Genomic DNA, 17,233 nt, shown 5'->3' on the forward strand with positions numbered 1-17,233 from the left:
TTCCTGGGGAGGGGACGGGACGGGACGGGACGGGACGGGACGGGACGGGACGGGATGGGATGGGATGGGATGGGATGGGATGGGATGGGATAAAACCAGGACTGGATGGTCCTGAGCACAAGGTACCCACTGATGTTCAGAGGTAAAAGGGGTCAGGGAGCCCTGAGCCCCCGCAGGGTGCCTGGCAGGAGATGCTGGGCACTGGCAGTTCCGGTACCGGGGAACAGCTGGGGCCCTGTGGGTCCCTGGTTTCGCCCCGATGGGAGGAGGTGAGAGCGGGCAGCCCCGGGCTGTGTCCGGTGCCGGTTCCAGTCCCATTCCCGGTGCTGCCGCAACCGCGGTGCCCGGTGCTAGTACCCATTCGCAGTGCCTGCTCCCATTCCCGTTCCCGATGCCGATAACGTGCCAGGTGCCCCGCTCCCGACGCCTCGTTCCCTTTCCCTCTGCCCGTTCCCATGCCCGGTGCCAATGCCATTCCCGTGCCCGGTGCGCGTTCCCCTTCCCGGTGCCCGGTGCCACCGCCCGTTCCCTTTTCCCGGTGCCCGTTCCCGGTGGCCCTGCCGTCCCCTTTTCCCGCTCCCGGTGCCGCGGGCTGTTCCCGGTGCCCGGTGCGGCCCCGCCCCGCGCCGCCGCGCTGCGCCGCCGCCGCCCCCGCGCAGCCATTGCGGGCAGGCCCCGCTCTGCGGCCCGGTCCGTCCGCCCCGGCGGCCCCGGGGACATGGTGCCGGGATGGCCCGGCCCGCCGAGACCTTCCCGCTGCACCGGCTCGTCTGGCACAACCGGCACCAGGCGCTGGACAGCGCCCTGCGCGCGGGGACGGTGGGAACGGCGCCGGGAGCGGCACCGGGGAGCGGGCGGCCCCCCCCCCCCCCCCCCCCGCCCGCCACGCACCGGGAACGGGAACGGGAGCGGAGGGGATGGGGTGGAATGGGAGGGGATGGGATGAGAGGGAGAACGGCGGGGCCCGCAGCGCGGGGGTGGGGGGGACTGGGAGCGCTGGGAATGCTGGGGGGGATTGGGAGCGCGGGGGGAAATCGGGAATGCTCTGCGCAGGGTGGGGGGGGAAGGATGCTGGGAGAACGGGAGGGACCGGGAGCACTGCTGGGACTGGGAACACTGGGAGATATTGGGAGCACTGCGGGGACGAGGAGCCTTGAGGGACCGGGAGCGCTGGAGGAAGACGGAGAGCATTAGGGAAGGCTGGGACACGGGGCACTGGGAGCGCTGGGGAGAAGAGTGGGAGCATTGCAGAGGGACTGGAAGCGCTAAGGGAGACTGGGAGCATAGGGACTGGGAGAACTGGGACCACTGGATGGAGGCACTGGGGACACAGGGAACTGCAGGGAGGCTGGGAAGACTGGGAGCATGGGAAGCTGGCAGGGATAGCGCTGGAAGCATTTGGGGGGGACTGGGAGTGGTGTAGGGACTGGGAGTACCAGGGGAGACTGGGAACGCTGGAAGAACTGGTGACACTGGAAGGACTGGTGACACTGGGATAATAAGGGACTGTAGCACCACAGCCCTGGAAGCAACTGGGAGCTCTGGGATCACGTTAGCAGCACTGGGAGAGGAGGGGACTGGGAGCAGCAGGCCTTGGGAGCGTGAGGGACGCAGGGGGAGCACTGGGGTGGCACGGGGAGGGGACAGTGACCCCAGCACCCTTCCAGCACGACGTGGAGCTGACAGACCCGCGTGGCCGGACGCCCCTGGAGCTGGCCGTGTCTCTGGGCCACCTGGAGTCGGTGCGGGTGCTGCTGCGGCACAACGCCAACGTGGGCAGGGAGAATGCCAATGGATGGACGGGTACAGGGACACCACAGGGACTTGGGGACACCATCCAGGGGTGCAGGTGGCCTCTGGCTGATGGCCCCCCGTGTCCCCAGTGCTGCAGGAGGCGGTGAGCACGGGGGACCCCGAGATGGTGCAGCTGGTGCTCCAGTACCGTGACTACCAGCGGGCGACGCGGCGCCTCGCCGGCATCCCTGAGCTGCTCAGCAAACTACGGCGGGTACAGCCCCCCCAGAACTGCACCCCAAAGCTCCCCAGGGATACCCACCAGCCCCATCCCTTCACTTAAGACTCCCCATCTCTCCAGTGACTCCAGCAGAGAACCCCCGCAGTCTCTTCCATGACCCCTCTCCTTCCACAGGGACACCCTGCCTATCCAACCCCACTTCTCCAGACTGCCCTAATCCCTGCTCAGTACCCCAATAGGGATCCCCATCCCTGCTCTTCCGACTTCCTGCATCCCCAGTGGTCTGAGAAGGGACCTCCAGTTCTCCCCAGAAGCCCTCACTGACCTCATTCTTTCCATGGGGAACCCCTTCTTCTCCTTTTCCTCTGGGGCTCGCTGCTTATCCTTCCCTGTGGACCTGCACTAATGACCCCACTCTCTCTGATCCCCAGGACCCCAATAGGGACCTCCATCCCTGCTCCCCAGACTCCCCCCTTCCCCAGTGACCCCAGCAGGGAGTCCCCAGTCCCTCCATATCCCCCGCCATGCTCCTCATCCCTTCCAGGCATCCGACTTCTACGTGGAGATGAAGTGGGAGTTCACAAGCTGGGGTGAGTGTGGCCAGGCTGGGTAGGGCAAGGGGGTCCCCAGGGGCACCCCGGGATGCGGGGCTGAGTGGTCCCTGTGCCCGCAGTGCCCCTGGTGTCCAAGGTGTGTCCCAGTGACGTGTACAGAGTGTGGAAGCGTGGGGAGAGCCTGCGGGTGGACACCACCCTGCTGGGCTTCGAGCACATGACGTGGCAGCGCGGCCGCCGCAGCTACATCTTCAAGGGGGAAGGTCAGCTCCAGCCCCGCTGCAGCCCCTCAGTCACCCTGGGGAGCCCCCAGGCCCCCTGCACCATAAGTGCACCCCTGTGAGGACCTGTCTGGGTTCCCTGTCTGGGTTCCCTGGGGGCCCTCCAGTCTTTGTGGGGAGCCACAGACCCCCTGCGCTAAATACACCCTGGTAAAGAACCTGGATTCCCTACTGGGACTCCGCTGGAGATCCCCCAGACCCTCTGAACTATAAACATTCCCATAAGGACCTCCCAGATCCCCTCTAGGGACCACGTGGGATTCCATTCCCCCCTCCTGAGGGGTACACCTCAGTTATTTTACGTGTATCAGGGACCCCCAATTCCCCAGAGAAACCTCAGTTCCCCCTTCCTGAGGGTACCCCCTCAGCTCCTACATGTATGAGGAACCCCTAATGCCCCCAGCCCCCCCAGGTCCCCAGTGTCTCCCAGGCCTGGGTTTGTCACAGGGGGCCATGCTGACCCCTCTGGTGTCCCCATACAGACGAGGGGGCCGTGGTGATGGAGGTGGACCACGACAAGCAGGTGGTGTACACGGAGACGCTGGCGCTGGCCCTGCACGAGCCCGAGCTGCTGCTGGCAGCCATGCAGCCCACCGAGGAGCACGTGGCCGGCCGGCTCACCTCTCCCATCGTCTCCACACACCTGGACACCCGGAACATCGCCTTCGAGAGGTGGGACGGGGAGCACTCAGCACAGCAGGAAGGGGAAGCGTGGGCGAAGGGGAAGGAAACGTTGGTGCAAGAGGGTGTGACCTGAGGCCTCCCTGCTCCGCCAGGAACAAGTCTGGGATCTGGGGCTGGCGCTCAGAGAAGATGGAGGTGGTCAGCGGCTACGAGGCCAAGGTGAGCACAGAGCCATGGGGGGACAGTGGGGACACCCTGAAGTGTGACAGGCCTGACGGTGTTCCCCCCACAGGTATACAGTGCCAGCAACGTGGAGCTGGTCACCAAGACCAGGACGGAGCATCTCTCTGACCAGGACAAGTCACGCAGCAAAGGTGACAGCCCTGTCAGCCAGCCAGGGGGCCTGCACACGGTGGGGGGGACATGCCACCCTTCCTGGGTGGTAGAGATGTCAGGCATGGGACACTGTGGGTGTGACGTGTCAGGTGTGGGAAACTCTGGGAATAATGTGACAGGCATGGGACAGCGTGTGGGGTGTCATCCATGAGGGATGTGACCGGTGACAGCCCTAGGAGTGCTTCCCACTGCCCACACCTCACCCCTGCACTCCCCTCTCCCCCCAGGCTCCAAGACCCCCTTCCACTCCTTCCTGGGCATCGCGCAGCAGCACAGCACCCACAACGGGGTGAGTGGCCATCCCAGGGGTCCCTGGGGAAAACTGAGGGTCTCCAGGGGGGCTGAGCGGTGCTGGTGTCCCCACAGGCACCTGTCCTGCAGGCTGCCAGCCCCACCAACCCCACAGCCATCACCCCAGAGGAGTATTTCGACCCCCACTTCGACCTGGAGACCCGCAACATCGGGCGCCCCATCGAGATGTCCAGCAAGGTGCAGAGGTGAGGCCACCGCCCCAGGGTCAGGACCCATGGGGTGGTGACAAGATGCTTGGGGTCATGTCACTGTTGACCATACCCCGGGGGCGTGGCCAGGGCACCAGGGCGGTGGCACTGGGGTGGTGCTGGTGACCGGTGACCCCTCTGGGTCCCCGTGCCCACGGTGGTGCCTGGGCAGGTTCAAGGCGACGCTGTGGCTGTGCGAGCAGCACCCACTGTCGCTGGCGGAGCAGGTGACACCCATCATCGACCTCATGGCCATCTCCAATGCCCACTTCGCCAAACTACGCGACTTCATCACCCTCAAGCTGCCCCCTGGCTTCCCCGTCAAGATTGGTGAGAGGGAAAGCTGGATTTGGGGTGGGATTAATAGGGGTTGGGATTCATTAAGGCCCTTAATTGACCCCTGTACCCGCAGAGATCCCCCTGTTCCACGTGCTCAACGCCCGCATCACCTTCAGCAACCTGTGCGGGTGTGACCAGCCCCTGGGCTCCGTGCGGATCTGTGCCCCTCAGGAGCCCTCCGGCACCCACCCCCCTGGCACCCAGCCTTCGGGTCCCAGAGGTGAGGCTGGGGAGGCCAGGGGGTGCCAGGACTCCATGGATACAGAATGGGGTGGGACATGGGATGATGCGGGGTGTCACAGGATGCTGTGGAGTGGCATGAGGTGCCGTGGGCGCGGCGTGCCATGGCTATGGCGTGCCATGAGACGGGGTGGGGACACCCGAGGGTGCTGAGGGCTCCCTGTGTGTGGCAGCATGGCCGTTCCCGTGCGAGGTGGAGGCGGGCGTGTTCGAGGTGCCGGCGGGGTACACGGTGCTGGGCGCGGGGCGCAGCGAGCCCCTGCGGGACGAGGACGACGACCTGCTGCAGTTCGCCATCCAGCAGAGCCTGCTGGATGCCGGCACTGAGACCGACCAGGTGCGGCCACGCCCCCTCGCCTGGACACGCCCCACGCGCACTTGGACACGCCCCTAACGTGTGGCCACACCCCACAGGTGACCATCTGGGAGGCGCTGACCAACACCCGCCCTGGCGCAGAGCCACCGCCCTATGATGAGGACCTGCAGCTGGAAAGGTGAGGTTCCATGGGGGGGGGCGTGGCCTGGGGTGCCACACCCACCTCACCTGGGCAGGGCCAAACTGGGAGGGGCAGGGCTTGAAGGTGTCAGGGTGCGGCCAGGGGAGGGGCTAGAAGGGAGGAGCTTTTTGCTGCCCAATGGGTATGGCTAATTGCAGGTGTGGGTGTGGCTAGCAGCTGGGTGGGGCATGTGGGGAGGGGGCGTGGCTCTCCAGGCCTTTTAAGGGCTGTGAAGGAGGTGTGACCACCAGGGGTGGAGCAGAGGTGTACCAGAGGGGGGGGGTTGTGGCTGCCATGACAGGAGTGTGGCTACCATGTGGCTACCATGTGGCTACCATGTGGCTACCATGTGGCCCTGCTGCTGTCCCCTCCCCAGGGCCCTGCAGGAGAGCATGCTGCTGCAGGCCGGGCCCAGCGCAGAGCCCCCGGCCGCTGGGAGCCCCCCCGGAGCGGGCAGGGGGAGCCCCCCGGGCCCCCCTGGGTACGGCAGCTTCGCGGAGCAGCTGCGCCTGGCCATGGCGCTGTCGGAGCGGGAGCAGGAGGAGCGGGAACGGCGGCGGCAGGAGGAGGATGAGGAGCTCCAGCGCATCCTGCACCTCTCCCTCACCGAGAAGTAGCGCTCCGGGATGCTCCATGCTGGCACAGGGACGTCCCATGTGGGGACGGGGGTGTCCCATGTGGGGTCACGCCATGCACGGACGCAGATGTCCCGCGTGGGGACACCCTTTGCAGGGATAGGGACACCCCACCCAGGGGACACCCCGGTGTGGGCACTGTCCCACACCAGGGTGCCCCAGCGCGGGCACAGCCCTGCCTGGGGAGCAGCCGGTGCTGGGATGGCCCCCCCATGATGGGGACCCCCCTGATGTGGGTACAACTCCCACACAGGGGATTTGATCCAGGGATCCTCCTACCCCCGGGACCCCCAATCCAGGGCTCTTCTCCCACCAGGCTCAAACCTCAGCCCAGGGACCCTCACCTGGGGACTGCCCCTCCAGGGATACCCCTGTGCCCAGAATCCCTCCTTAGGGACCCCACTCCTCTTTGGTGTTGTACTGTGACCCCACGGGGGGCAGGATGGACCCGGAGGTCCCCGTGGGATGCAGGTGACCCCTGTTTTTGTGGCACTGCAGTGTGGGGGAGACTGCTGCGGGACCCCAGGCCTCATCCTTTGGGGCAGTGGGGGGGGGGGGGGGCAGGGGGGGCCCCGAATGTCTGTACATATACATATATTATATATATATATATATATATATATATACACACCCGTGTGTCTGTGCCTGGGGGGTGATGGGTGGGGTGTCCCGGGGTGGAGCTTGGGAAAAGGGATGGATCCTGCTGGTAGGGTGGGGCTCAGGTGATGGGGTTCATCCAGTAAGAGTCTGGGTGGCACTAAGTGGGCTGCTTCTCTTCAGCTCGCCTCAAATATGGCCCTGTGCCCGCATTCCTGGCCCGGGGATTGATTTATTTTGTTTATATTATTTGGGAAAAGACCCCTGTCCAGGAAGGGGGGGGGGGGGGGGGGGGGGGGCGCTTGGCTGGGGACCCACGTGGTCACAAGGGGTTCTTTGGGAGTGACCTGCCGGGGATTCTTGGGGCATTCCCACCGGCTGAAACCTGGGGTGTCCCAGGTGCTGGGGACCCTCGGGGTGTCCACAATTTCTGGGAATCTTGGGAAGTCATCACACATTCTGGGCGCCTGGAGGAGGGTCCCAAATGCCAGGGACCCTCGGAGGGTTCCCGTTTTCGGAGGAGCTGGAGGTGTCTCAAGAGCTGGAATGTCAATCCTGTCTTGTCCCCACGGATGTGGGGCCCAGGGGGCTCCGGATCACCTGGGAGGCGCCGCTCTAAGGGAGGGCGGTCTGGGAGTCCCGGCCGCGGTGTTTCCGTGGCGGGGGTGGGGTGGTGGGACCGTGCCCGCTCCCGCTCCCGTTCCCGTTCCCGTCCGGGCGGGGCAGCGGCGGCGCTTCCTGGTGCGGGGGGGAGGCGCGGCGGGGCATGGCGCTGGTGACGGTGCGGCGGGCGGGGGGCTCCGCCGGGAGCCCCGCGGTGAGTGCGGTACCGGGACGGGCGGGGACGGGGCATCCCGGCAGGGACAGCACGGAGGGTGGGAGTTGGGTCCCGGAGCTCCGGGAGGTCCCGGTGAGGGAGTACGGGGTTGGCCGGGGGATCCCGCAGTTCCTGTGGGTCCCGGTGTCCTGGGGAAATGGGGGATCCCGGTGTGGGGAGTAGGGGCTGCGCGGGGCTTTCTCGGAGCCCCGGGGGTTCCCGAAGGTGCTCCGGAAGGTCCCAGTGCGGAAGATCCCGCTGTCCCGGGGAGTGAAGGTTGCTCCGGTCGCTCGCGGTGCGAGGTCATCCCGGGCGCTTCGATGGGACTTTACTGGGAGTTTACTGGGAGCCGTGTTTCCCTCATCACGCCTTGGAGTTTCCTGTACACCCAGCTGGGGTTTCCCCATAGTTAAGGGAGGAATACGGAGGTGTGGATGTGAGGCCACAGCCCTCCTAGTTCCTTCGTTGTTCCAGTGCCCCCCCCCCCTCCAGTAACCACTGGGCCTTTTCATCCCAGGACCCCCCTTCCAGCACTTTCACCCAGCCGGAGATGGGGGGCACAGGGACTGGACACCCCCCCGCGCCATTCCAAAGGGGGTCCCTATGGATCCATCTCCATAGTGGGACCCTCAAAGGGTCCCTACACCCCTCGTTGGGCCCACACTATTTGGTGGGGGGGGTTTAGGGGGTCACTGGATTGTCGTGTCCATGCTGGTGGGAACTTGTAGGACCCCCAAGCCTGGTCCATACCCTGGGGTCACATTTCCACCAGGAGCTGCCTCCCAATTTGCAGGAGGAAGATGCTCCCAGACGTGGCCTACTGCAGCGACGGTGAGGGGGGTCACAAAACCTTGGGGTGGGGGACACTGGAGTGGGATGGGGACACAGTTCTCCCCACTTGGGAGAGCACTCTGGGGGCGCCCTGGGTGCTCAGGACCCTCCTGCCCCCCAGGCAGAGCTTTGTCATGGTCAAGGGGGCTGCACGGCTGCTGCCCGCGGAGGAGCCACCCCCAGCCGAGCCCCCCCCGGCCGAGCCCCCCTGCCAGGCCCCAGGACAGCAGGAGCAGCACCTGCACCTCATGATGCAACTGCTGCGCCCCCAGGACGCCATTCGGCTGGTAGGACATGGATCCCACCTCCTTGAACATGGGGATGGGATGGGGGCAGGGAAAGAGATGGACAGGGATAGGAATGGGGCAGGATGGGGATGGGATATGGATGGGGACAAGATGGGGAGAGAAAATTGACAGGGTGGGACAGGATGATCTGGGCTGAGGTTGGGGATGGGATGGGATGGGATGGGATGGGATGGGATGGGATGGGATGGGATGGGATGGGATGGGATGGGATGGGATGGGATGGGATGGGATGGGATGGGATGAAGGTGGGGACAGGATGGGGATAGAAACACAAACACTGAAGAAGGGTATGGGAATGCAATAGGGATGGCATGAGGACAGAATAGGATGGGATGAGGATACGGATGGAACGGGAAGTGATGAGGAGGGGATATATAGCCTAGTCTGCTGCCCCTCCCCATTCACTGGGAGCACTGGGAAGGTGCACATCCCCCCTCTGATGCCCCTCTTTCCGGCAGGCAGTGCGGCTGGAGTCGGTGCGGCCGCGGCGGGTGCGGTATCTGCTGGTGGTGCGGCCGGAGGAGGCAGGAGCCGAGGCAGAGACGGCGCTGCTGGGAGTGGATTTTGCCCACGAGGGGTGAGCGGGGTGCAGGGGGGGCCCAGGGGAACGTCGGCAACCCCTGACCTCTGCCTGCCCCAGGGCCACCCGCTGCACCCTGGGCATGGTGCTGCCCCTCTGGAGCGACACCCAGGTGTTCCTCGACGGTGACGGGTAAGGGTGGGACGGAATTTTGGGACAGGGAGGGGCTCAGAGGGGTTGGGGTGGCCACCCTGACCCACATGTGTCCTGGTCATGCCCAGGGGTTTCAGCGTGACATCAGGGGGACAGACACGCATCTTCAAGCCCATCTCTGTGCAGACCATGTGGTGAGTGAGGCTGGGGTGTGACCACGGGGGACCTGGGGAACCAACTTGGGCAAAGGGGGTGTTGGTGGCATGGTGGGCACAAGGGGGATGGGCACCACTGTGGGGACTGGGGACATGGGCACTGCCATGGGCACAGGGGATCTCAGCTCCACAACAGACGGGGGGGATGTGGCACTGCTACGGACACATCCTGGGCATGGGGATGTGGGCACCACGCTAGACACAGGGATGTGGGCACAGGGGATTTGGGTATCACCATGGACACCACCATGGGCGTCTGGGCACAGTCATCAGGAAGGAGCTGGGGAAGGTTTGGGTGGCACCCATACACTGGGGACAGTGAGGGGGACACAGCCGTCGGGGTGGTTCGGGGTGGTGGTGGCAGTGCAGGGTTGGCAGGTGCTGTGCCGCAGGGCCGTGCTGCAGGAGCTGCACCTCGCCTGCGAGGACGCGTCCCGCGGCGGGCACATCCCCGGTGGCCCCGCGCTGGCCTGGGCCCGTGGCTACGCGGCGGCACTGGGCTCGGAGCAGAGCTGCCTCAATGAGTGGCTGGCCATGGCCGACCTCGAGTCCGTGCGCCCCGCCTCGCCCACACCTCTGCGGTGAGCTCCCTGCAACGCCCCTGCCACACCCCACGGCCTGATGGCCAATCGCTGCTGCGCCTGGCAGGGCGTGGCATGGGTGTGGCAGGTGACACCAGTAACAAGGCGGTGCCGGTGCCAGGCCAGCGATGCCGGAGTTGTCGGAGCAGGCGGTGCGGGCGCTGCTACGGGAGGTGATGGCCTCCGCCGACCTGGAGAATGTCACATCCAAAGAGGTGGGTGGCACTGGCAAGGGTGTCCTGGGGACAGGCAGGGCTGGGCAGGGCCGTCCCTCACCCAAGGTGGTGCCCAGGTGCGGGAGGAGCTGGAGCGGCGCACAGGGCACAGCCTGGCCGAGCACAAGGATTTCATTGACAACGAGATGCTGCTGGTGCTGGCGCAGATGGATCGGCCTTCCCGTATCTTCCCGCACCTCTTCCTGGTGGGCAGCGGGGTGGGCAGGGTGGGCAGGGTGGGTGGCAGCGTCCCCTCCCCTCACCGCTGTCACCGCACAGGGCTCCGAGTGGAACGCAGCCAACCTGGAGGAGCTGCAGCAGAATAAGTGAGCAAGGGGTGGCACTCTCGTGGGGTGGCATGGGGACATCATGGGGTGCCCCTGGGGTGCCACTTGTGTCACCACAGGGTCACCCACATCTTGAACGTGGCGCGGGAGATTGACAACTTCTTCCCGGCGCTGTTCACATACATGAACGTGCGGGTGTACGATGAGGAGGCGGCCGAGCTCCTGCCCCACTGGAACGACACCTTCCTCTTCCTCTCCCGTGTCCGGTCAGTGGTCACAGGGGGTGACACGACAAGGGACATTGGGGACACAGAGGGGCAGGGGAGAGAGGGACATGCGGAGGGATCTTGATGGCTGAGGTGCTGGGGTGCACTGGGAGCTGGGGAGTGCTGGACCACAGCATCGTGGGGAGCTGTGGGGTGGTTGGGGACATGGGGAGCTCTAGGGACACTGGGATGGCTGGAAGATGCTGGAAGTCCTGGAAATCCTGGGACGAGTGGGGGACACTGGGAGCCCTGTGGACACGATGTCCTTGGGGACTCCGGGGTGGCTGGGGGACACTGGGAGCCCTGTGGACATGATGTCCCCAGGTGCCCCCGTGCCATGGTGCCAGCAGTGGGTGCCACAGGGCAGCAGGAGGCCGGGCGCTGGTGCACTGCCGGATGGGGCTGAGCCGCTCGGCCGCCACAGTGCTGGCTTACGCCATGAAGGAGTTCGGATGGTCCCTGGAGCGGGCGCTGCGGCACGTCCGGCACTGCCGGCCCAGCATCCTGCCCAACCCCGGCTTCATGCGCCAGCTCGACTTCTACCAGGGCATCCTGAGTGCCAGGTGAGTGGGGACAGGTAGGTGGGGAAAGGTAGGTGGGGTCCGGCATAACCACAGCCTTTTGGATAAGAAGGTGTGGCCTGTTGTGACCACACCCCTCCTTGTGGAGTGGGTGGTGCTCCTGTGGCCACACCCCACCCGGAAAAGGTGTGGAGTTTTTGTGGGGGACGAGCCTATGGGAACACAACCCTGCCGAGTGGGTGTGGCTCCCGGGGGCGTGGCCTGGCACTGATTGACAGGTCTGTGGCAGCCGGCACAGCAGCCTGTGGGAGCCCCGGGCGGCCGAGCAGGCTTCACACCCCAAGGAGGACACGGCGAGGGACACGAGTGGCCTGTCCCCGCTGTCCTCCCCGCTGTCCTCCCCGCTGTCATCCCCACAGCCCTCCGAGGAGGAGGCAGCTGCTGGGGGTCTGCTGGGGGCCTCCCGGCGCCCCCGCATCTCCCTGTGCTCTGTCATGCGGAGCATCAGCCTGCTGGAGACCCCTGAGCCCCCGGAGATGCTGGGGGAGCCCCAGGCCAGGCAGGTGAGTAGAGGTCAGGACGGGATGGAGGATCCAGCTGTGGGGTTACAGCAGCATGGGTTAACCCCGCTGTCCCCCCCCTCAGGTGTTTGAGGCCACGGAGTATGCAGAGGGTCCCTCCCCGAGGTCACGACCCTCGTCCCGGCCGCGCGGGGTGGTGCGCCAGGCCAGCCTGGATGGTGGCCCCGCCCCGTTGTGTGACCACACCCATAGTGATGACCACACCCATGCACCTGGCCACGCTCACACTGAGGAACCCACTCCTTAATTTGGGGGGCATGGGACAGCGCCGCCTCACTGCCATAGCAACAAGGGAATGGGTGTGGCCTACACCTTTGGGCGTGGCCATAGGGCCGCCCACGCCCCGCCCGCACTCTGGGGCTGGGAGGTGCCTCTGCCTCAGCCCCACACGCACAAACACCGACACCGCTCCTGCACTGGCAATAAAGTGTGGAAATGGCAGCCCCTCATGTCCTTGTGACCCTGAGCACCTGAAAGGTTGGGGTGCTGTCAGCAGGGAGCAGAGCGAACGCTTTGGGGGTACCGGGCGGGCACAGGGACTGAGGCGCCATGTTGTGCGGCACGGAGAAAACTACAGCTCCCGGCGGGCTCTGCGCGAGAAGCACAACTTCCGGGTGCCGTGGTAACTGTCGCGGCCTAGGCCTGGACTGGCGTCTAGACTGGAATTAGGGCTGGAATTGGTGCTGGAAGCCGGACCAAGGTAATCCTGAGGCCCGACAGCAGAGGACTGAAGCACACAGAGAGCCCGCAGCTCGCTGAGGCCATGGAGGAGGGGAAAGCCGGCTGTTCCTCCACAAACCCCTGAGATGGCGTCATCCCTCACCCAAAGGACACCTTCCACTAGCCCGGGTTGCTCCATGCCCCAACCAGCCTTGGACACTTCCAAGGGCAGCCACAGCTTCTCTGGGCACTCTGCCATCGCCTCACCACCCTCCCAAGGAGGAATTACTTCCCAAAATCCCACCTAAACCCACTCTCCCAGAGAAGGAGCTTCCTGGCTGGAACTACCCCTGAGGCTGCTGCTGTCTATCTGTGGCTGGAGCCATCCCAGACACTTCCCCCATTCCTGGGACACCCACCATGTTGAGACTGACGCTCTGTCAAGGAAGCAGCATGGCAATCTCCCTCCTTCTTCCCACCAGGAGGGCACAGCCCTGGGTTGGCTGAATAGGGTGCTTATTTTTGGGGGGGTCCACCTAAACACCTCCACCTGTGCCCGGCAGAGGAATTACTTCCCTGTAGAATATACCCAAGGGACTGCGCTCCAACAGCGGGACCAGACCGGTAACACGATCCAGAGGGTCAGGAGCCTGCAGTGTGAGTGGGATGTGGGTTGTAGGTGATGCCCCACCCATCCCACCTTATCCCAGGTTACTGCTGGCTCCAATGCTCCATTACAGCCTTGCGATAGAAAGTATTTTATTGATGAAGCAACAGAAAGAGCTGGTGAATTAAGTCATCAATAACCTGAATAATTAACAGACACATCCTGTTATATAAATCCTACAGGACACTGTCACTCTTCCCACCCCACTGCAGGACATCCCCACAATCCACAGCCACCTGCCTCACTGCCCTGTGTTCACTTTCACCTGATTTTATACTTCATTCTTAATTTTTTCACCCCATTCCAGGGGGAAAGAAATCGCACCTCCCTTTCTCCACCCAAGTACAGATTTTTCTCCCTGGGTCCCAGCTGGGTGGCTGTAAACTGTGTGGCTGGACACCCCACCTGGATTTTTTGGGAGGGGATGCAACTCCCTGCCCTCCCCCTGCACCCCAAGAGCTTCACCCCACCCCATGCCTCCCCAGACAGCACACAGCACCCCTTCCTTCGCTCACACCAGCTTTAATCCTCCTGGCATGTGTTCCAGGGTGTCCCTGGAACAGGGTCTGGCAGTCCACCACCACTCCCTCGGTGCGGCGGCTCAGAGCTCGTACTCGTGCCAGAGGCTGCGCGGGGGCACAGCAGGGTCAGCGGGAAGGGCAGGGGGCACCGGGAGAGGATACCCTGTGCCCCCATCCCATCCCATCCCATCCCATCCCATCCCATCCCATCCCATCCCATCGCACACCCACCTGTAGGTGACATCGGGGTTATCCTTGTGCTCCAACAGGGCGTCACGGATGGAGCCGGGGGGGCTCAGCCCCAGCTCTTGTGCCCTCTCCCAGCGCTGCAGGCGGGTGATCCCTGCGGGATACCGGGGGCTCAGCGGGTCCGGCGGGAGCCCAGGGCCATCGGGACAACCGGGACAACCGGGAGTGCTTACCGGTGCAGGGTCCGTATTCCCAGGAGAGGTCGAAGCGCCGCAACATCTCCAGGAGCGCCGGGTCCGGGGGGCGCTGCGAGGGGGTGCGGGGACATTCCCGCACCTTTACCTGCACCTTGTCCTTGTCCTTCTTGTTCTTGTCCTTAAGCCTGCCCGGGGGCCGCCCCGGGCCCCGCCGCCGCCGCCGTGGGAAGGAGTCGGTGATGCGCCGGGGCTGCTCCATGGCCCTGCGCGACATGGAGCTGGCACGGCTCCGCCAATCCCGGGAACCGGGCGGGACCCGCCGCTACCGGGAACCGGCGGGAGGGACCCGAGGGACCCGCCCCTGCCCGTGGCCGGGCGGAAGCGGCGGGGCCGGGCTGGGGCCGGCGAGAGGCAGCTGCCACCCTTGGCCAGTGCCACCATGGCGGTGGTCCAGGTCCCCCGCAGCCCTCGGCACCCCCTGGCTGTCCTCTGGTGCTGTCGCCCCTCAGTTGTCCCCGCCACCACCCGCGCTGTCACCCCCGCAGCAGTTCCTGTCACGCCGAAGTCACTGTCACCTCCATCCCAGTGTTCCCTGTTCCCCTGGCACTGTCAGCCGTGTCAGTGACTATCACCCCAGGCAGTGCGACTCCCCCAGTTGTGCCCACTACTCTCTGGCATTGTCACCCCTGTGACTGTCCCCATCACCTCAGGCACCGCGGTTCTCCCTGTCTCCCTGGACATGGTCACCCCCATCCCAGCACATGCCATCACCTGGGACACTGTCACCCCCCTGTCTATCCCCATCCATTCTCCCAAACCATGACTCACGCTGTGACACTGTCACCCTCTGCCCTGTCCCACTCTGTCCTGTGTGTCACTGTCTGTCCTTCCAGTGCCTGCCTGTCCCACCCCCAGCTGTGGTGACACCACCCCGGTTGAGGGGGTATCACTGCAGGTGCCACCGGTGCAGATTTGCCTGAGGCTTTCAGGCCTCCCCTGGGGAACTGAGAATAACTGGGGTGACTCCCAGGGGACCCTGCTGTGTGCCTCAGTGGTGACATGTGAGCCACCAAGCTGTGTCACCGCTGTAACGGTCAGTGCTGGGGGGACAAAAAACCCCACAGCAGCCACCAGAGACTCCACACCGCTGTTTAATTTGAGGTGGGCGCAGAGAGGGGACAGCGGAGCCTCAGGGCCCATCCCTGTCCAGGCCAGGATTGTGCAGGATGTAGCTGCATATCCCGGGCAGGCGCTGGTGTCCCAGCAGCTCCTGCAGCTGCTGCATGGGCCGGTTCCCCAGCGCCGTGTGCCCAAACGTGGGGAACCCGAGGGCGTGTGCCCGCTGAGCCGCCACCGTCAGTGCCACCTGCATGTGGCCATGCCGCCGGTGCTCGGGCAAGGTGTAGCTGTGTGTGCCCGTCCCAAAATGATCCGTCAGCACCCAGGCCACGGGCTGCCCGCTGCTGTCCTGCAGGCAGACTTGCGGAAAGCGCCCCAAAAGCTCAGCCAGGTACCGCCGGCTGCGGGCGTTCCCCCCGTAGGGCCACGTGTCGTTGAGCAGGTCCACGTGCGAAGGGCTCAGGGAGCCCAAGCGCACCCCGGGGGCCAGCCTGGGCAAAGCAGGGGTCAGTGGGGGGGCTCAGGAGTGTCCCCATGTGAGGACAAGGGTGGGGGCTCTCACCGGGGATCGGGCATGGTGCTGGGGTCAGGGTGCCAGTAGGAGTAGTACTCGACAATGTCCAGCTCCACACCCTTCCTCCCTGCTAGGTCCTGGGACACTGTGGTCACCCCGTCCTGTAGCCCTAGGGATGGAGATGTCAGGGGGTCCTTGTCCTTTCTGTGCTCCATCATCCCTGGTGCCAGCCCCTCTATGTGATCCCAGTGTCCTCCTCAGTGTACCCAGGGGCTACCTGCAACCCTAACCTCTATTCCCAGCACCCAAATCCTTGCTTCCAATGTGCCCAGTACCCCAATCCTGCTCCCAGCATCCCCAAGCCCAACCCCAGTGCTCCCCAGTGTCCCCAAGGACCCACAGATCCAGCTGCAATGTTTCCGAGTGGCCCCAGCATCCCCAAGTTCACCCCCAGTGCCCCCCAGGACCCTGCTTCCAGGGTACCCAGCAGTGCAATTCCCCAGTGGCCTCCAGCACGCCCAAATCCAAACATGGCGCTCCCCAGCACCCCTAATCCCACTTCTCACAGGTATCATCCATCAAACCCCACCCCAGCACACCAAATCAGGCCTCCAGTGCTCCCCAGCACTCAAACACCCACCCCAGTGTCATCCCCAATTCCCTCCACCAGTACCTCCCAGTTCTTCCTCCTGTGTCCCACGCTCCCAGTGCTGCCCTTCACATCTCATAGCATGCCCAGTCCCTTCCCAGGACCCCCCAGGACCCCAGTGTCCCCAGGTCACCGATGAGGGTGAAGGCGGCATCCCAAGGCAGGGATTCAGGGTTCTCCAGCAGTGCCCGGTAAGCCCCCAGGTCCCGGTAAAACGCTGCCTGCGTGTTCCAGTAGCCATCGTTCACCGGCACCTAGGGACACCCATGGGAGCTCTGAGCACACCTGGCACCTGCTAGGGCACCGTGTCACTCCCCTCCTGCAGTGCCCCATGTCCCCACTGGCCACCTCTCCACTGGGCCGGGCCAGCACGGCGCCGAATTCAGGCCACTTGTCCACCAGCACCTCATACTGGCCAGGGTTGCCCCGGTTGATGTTCAGCACTGCCCCAAAAACCTGGGGGAAAAGGGGGTCAGCAGTGAGGAACAAAAAGGGGACAGATGTGGGTCAGGGATGAGGGCTTGATATGGGGGACATGGGGTCAGAGCTAGGGGGGCTGTGGGAGCAGATATGGGGTCAGATCTGAGGGGAGGGGGGCAGGTGTGTGGGACAGGGTGGAAAAGGAGTCCCTAATGGCATGGGGGTCCCTATCACCGGCAGGGCGAGGGGCAGGCTCTTCCTCAGGATCCCCTCCAGGCGCTGCAGCTGGGCTGGGCACGTCAGGATCTTCATTGTCCTGCCGAAAGACCCTCAGTAACAGGGGAACAGGACCAGCAGGCATTGC

The 17,233-nt window shown here is 64.8% G+C and overlaps 3 protein-coding genes across 3 annotated transcripts; 1 reads left to right on the forward strand and 2 right to left on the reverse strand.

The window, feature by feature from the left end:
* The first annotated feature begins 729 nt into the window (after positions 1 to 729).
* LOC134044773 (ankyrin repeat domain-containing protein 13D-like) lies at positions 730 to 12,262 on the forward strand. The gene is made up of 27 exons (XM_062494156.1): positions 730 to 819; positions 1,668 to 1,803; positions 1,884 to 2,008; positions 2,520 to 2,565; positions 2,649 to 2,792; positions 3,293 to 3,482; positions 3,587 to 3,653; positions 3,727 to 3,808; positions 4,058 to 4,119; positions 4,197 to 4,327; positions 4,503 to 4,660; positions 4,743 to 4,831; positions 5,055 to 5,246; positions 5,324 to 5,403; positions 5,783 to 6,019; positions 8,414 to 8,573; positions 9,053 to 9,171; positions 9,235 to 9,306; positions 9,396 to 9,461; positions 9,875 to 10,063; positions 10,185 to 10,278; positions 10,356 to 10,484; positions 10,558 to 10,604; positions 10,685 to 10,831; positions 11,194 to 11,394; positions 11,642 to 11,915; positions 11,998 to 12,262. The coding sequence occupies exons 1-27, from the start codon at positions 730 to 732 to the stop codon at positions 12,178 to 12,180; spliced, it is 3,510 nt and encodes a 1,169-aa protein (XP_062350140.1). The 3' UTR covers positions 12,181 to 12,262.
* Positions 12,263 to 13,766: 1,504 nt separating this feature from the next.
* Positions 13,767 to 14,475, reverse strand: POLD4 (DNA polymerase delta 4, accessory subunit). The gene is made up of 3 exons (XM_062494852.1): positions 14,204 to 14,475; positions 14,013 to 14,124; positions 13,767 to 13,886 (listed from the first exon to the last, which is right to left on the reverse strand). The coding sequence occupies exons 1-3, from the start codon at positions 14,439 to 14,441 to the stop codon at positions 13,862 to 13,864; spliced, it is 375 nt and encodes a 124-aa protein (XP_062350836.1). The 5' UTR covers positions 14,442 to 14,475; the 3' UTR covers positions 13,767 to 13,861.
* Positions 14,476 to 15,356: 881 nt separating this feature from the next.
* LOC134044779 (glycine N-acyltransferase-like protein 3) lies at positions 15,357 to 17,181 on the reverse strand. Its single transcript, XM_062494161.1, has 5 exons — positions 17,104 to 17,181; positions 16,798 to 16,905; positions 16,583 to 16,703; positions 15,849 to 15,969; positions 15,357 to 15,777 (listed from the first exon to the last, which is right to left on the reverse strand). The coding sequence occupies exons 1-5, from the start codon at positions 17,179 to 17,181 to the stop codon at positions 15,357 to 15,359; spliced, it is 849 nt and encodes a 282-aa protein (XP_062350145.1).
* Between the last annotated feature and the right edge of the window lie 52 nt (positions 17,182 to 17,233).

Source organism: Cinclus cinclus, chromosome 6 (assembly GCF_963662255.1).
Source record: "Cinclus cinclus chromosome 6, bCinCin1.1, whole genome shotgun sequence".
NCBI classification, from domain to species: Eukaryota; Metazoa; Chordata; class Aves; order Passeriformes; family Cinclidae; genus Cinclus; species Cinclus cinclus.

Excerpts from the sequence above, each read along its gene's own strand:
- LOC134044773 (XM_062494156.1), top strand. The coding sequence starts at position 730 with ATGGCCCGGCCCGCCGAGACCTTCCCGCTGCACCGGCTCGTCTGGCAC. Across the intron at positions 1,804-1,883 it reads GAATGCCAATGGATGGACGG|TGCTGCAGGAGGCGGTGAGC; the intron begins GTACAGGGACAC and ends CCGTGTCCCCAG. Across the intron at positions 10,485-10,557 it reads TCTTCCCGCACCTCTTCCTG|GGCTCCGAGTGGAACGCAGC; the intron begins GTGGGCAGCGGG and ends GTCACCGCACAG.
- POLD4 (XM_062494852.1), bottom strand. The coding sequence starts at position 14,441 with ATGTCGCGCAGGGCCATGGAGCAGCCCCGGCGCATCACCGACTCCTTC. Across the intron at positions 14,125-14,203 it reads GGAATACGGACCCTGCACCG|GGATCACCCGCCTGCAGCGC; the intron begins GTAAGCACTCCC and ends GGTATCCCGCAG. Across the intron at positions 13,887-14,012 it reads AACCCCGATGTCACCTACAG|CCTCTGGCACGAGTACGAGC; the intron begins GTGGGTGTGCGA and ends GCCCCCGCGCAG.
- LOC134044779 (XM_062494161.1), bottom strand. The coding sequence starts at position 17,181 with ATGAAGATCCTGACGTGCCCAGCCCAGCTGCAGCGCCTGGAGGGGATC. Across the intron at positions 16,906-17,103 it reads GCCTGCCCCTCGCCCTGCCG|GTTTTTGGGGCAGTGCTGAA; the intron begins GTGATAGGGACC and ends CTTTTCCCCCAG. Across the intron at positions 16,704-16,797 it reads TGGCCCGGCCCAGTGGAGAG|GTGCCGGTGAACGATGGCTA; the intron begins GTGGCCAGTGGG and ends GGGTGTCCCTAG.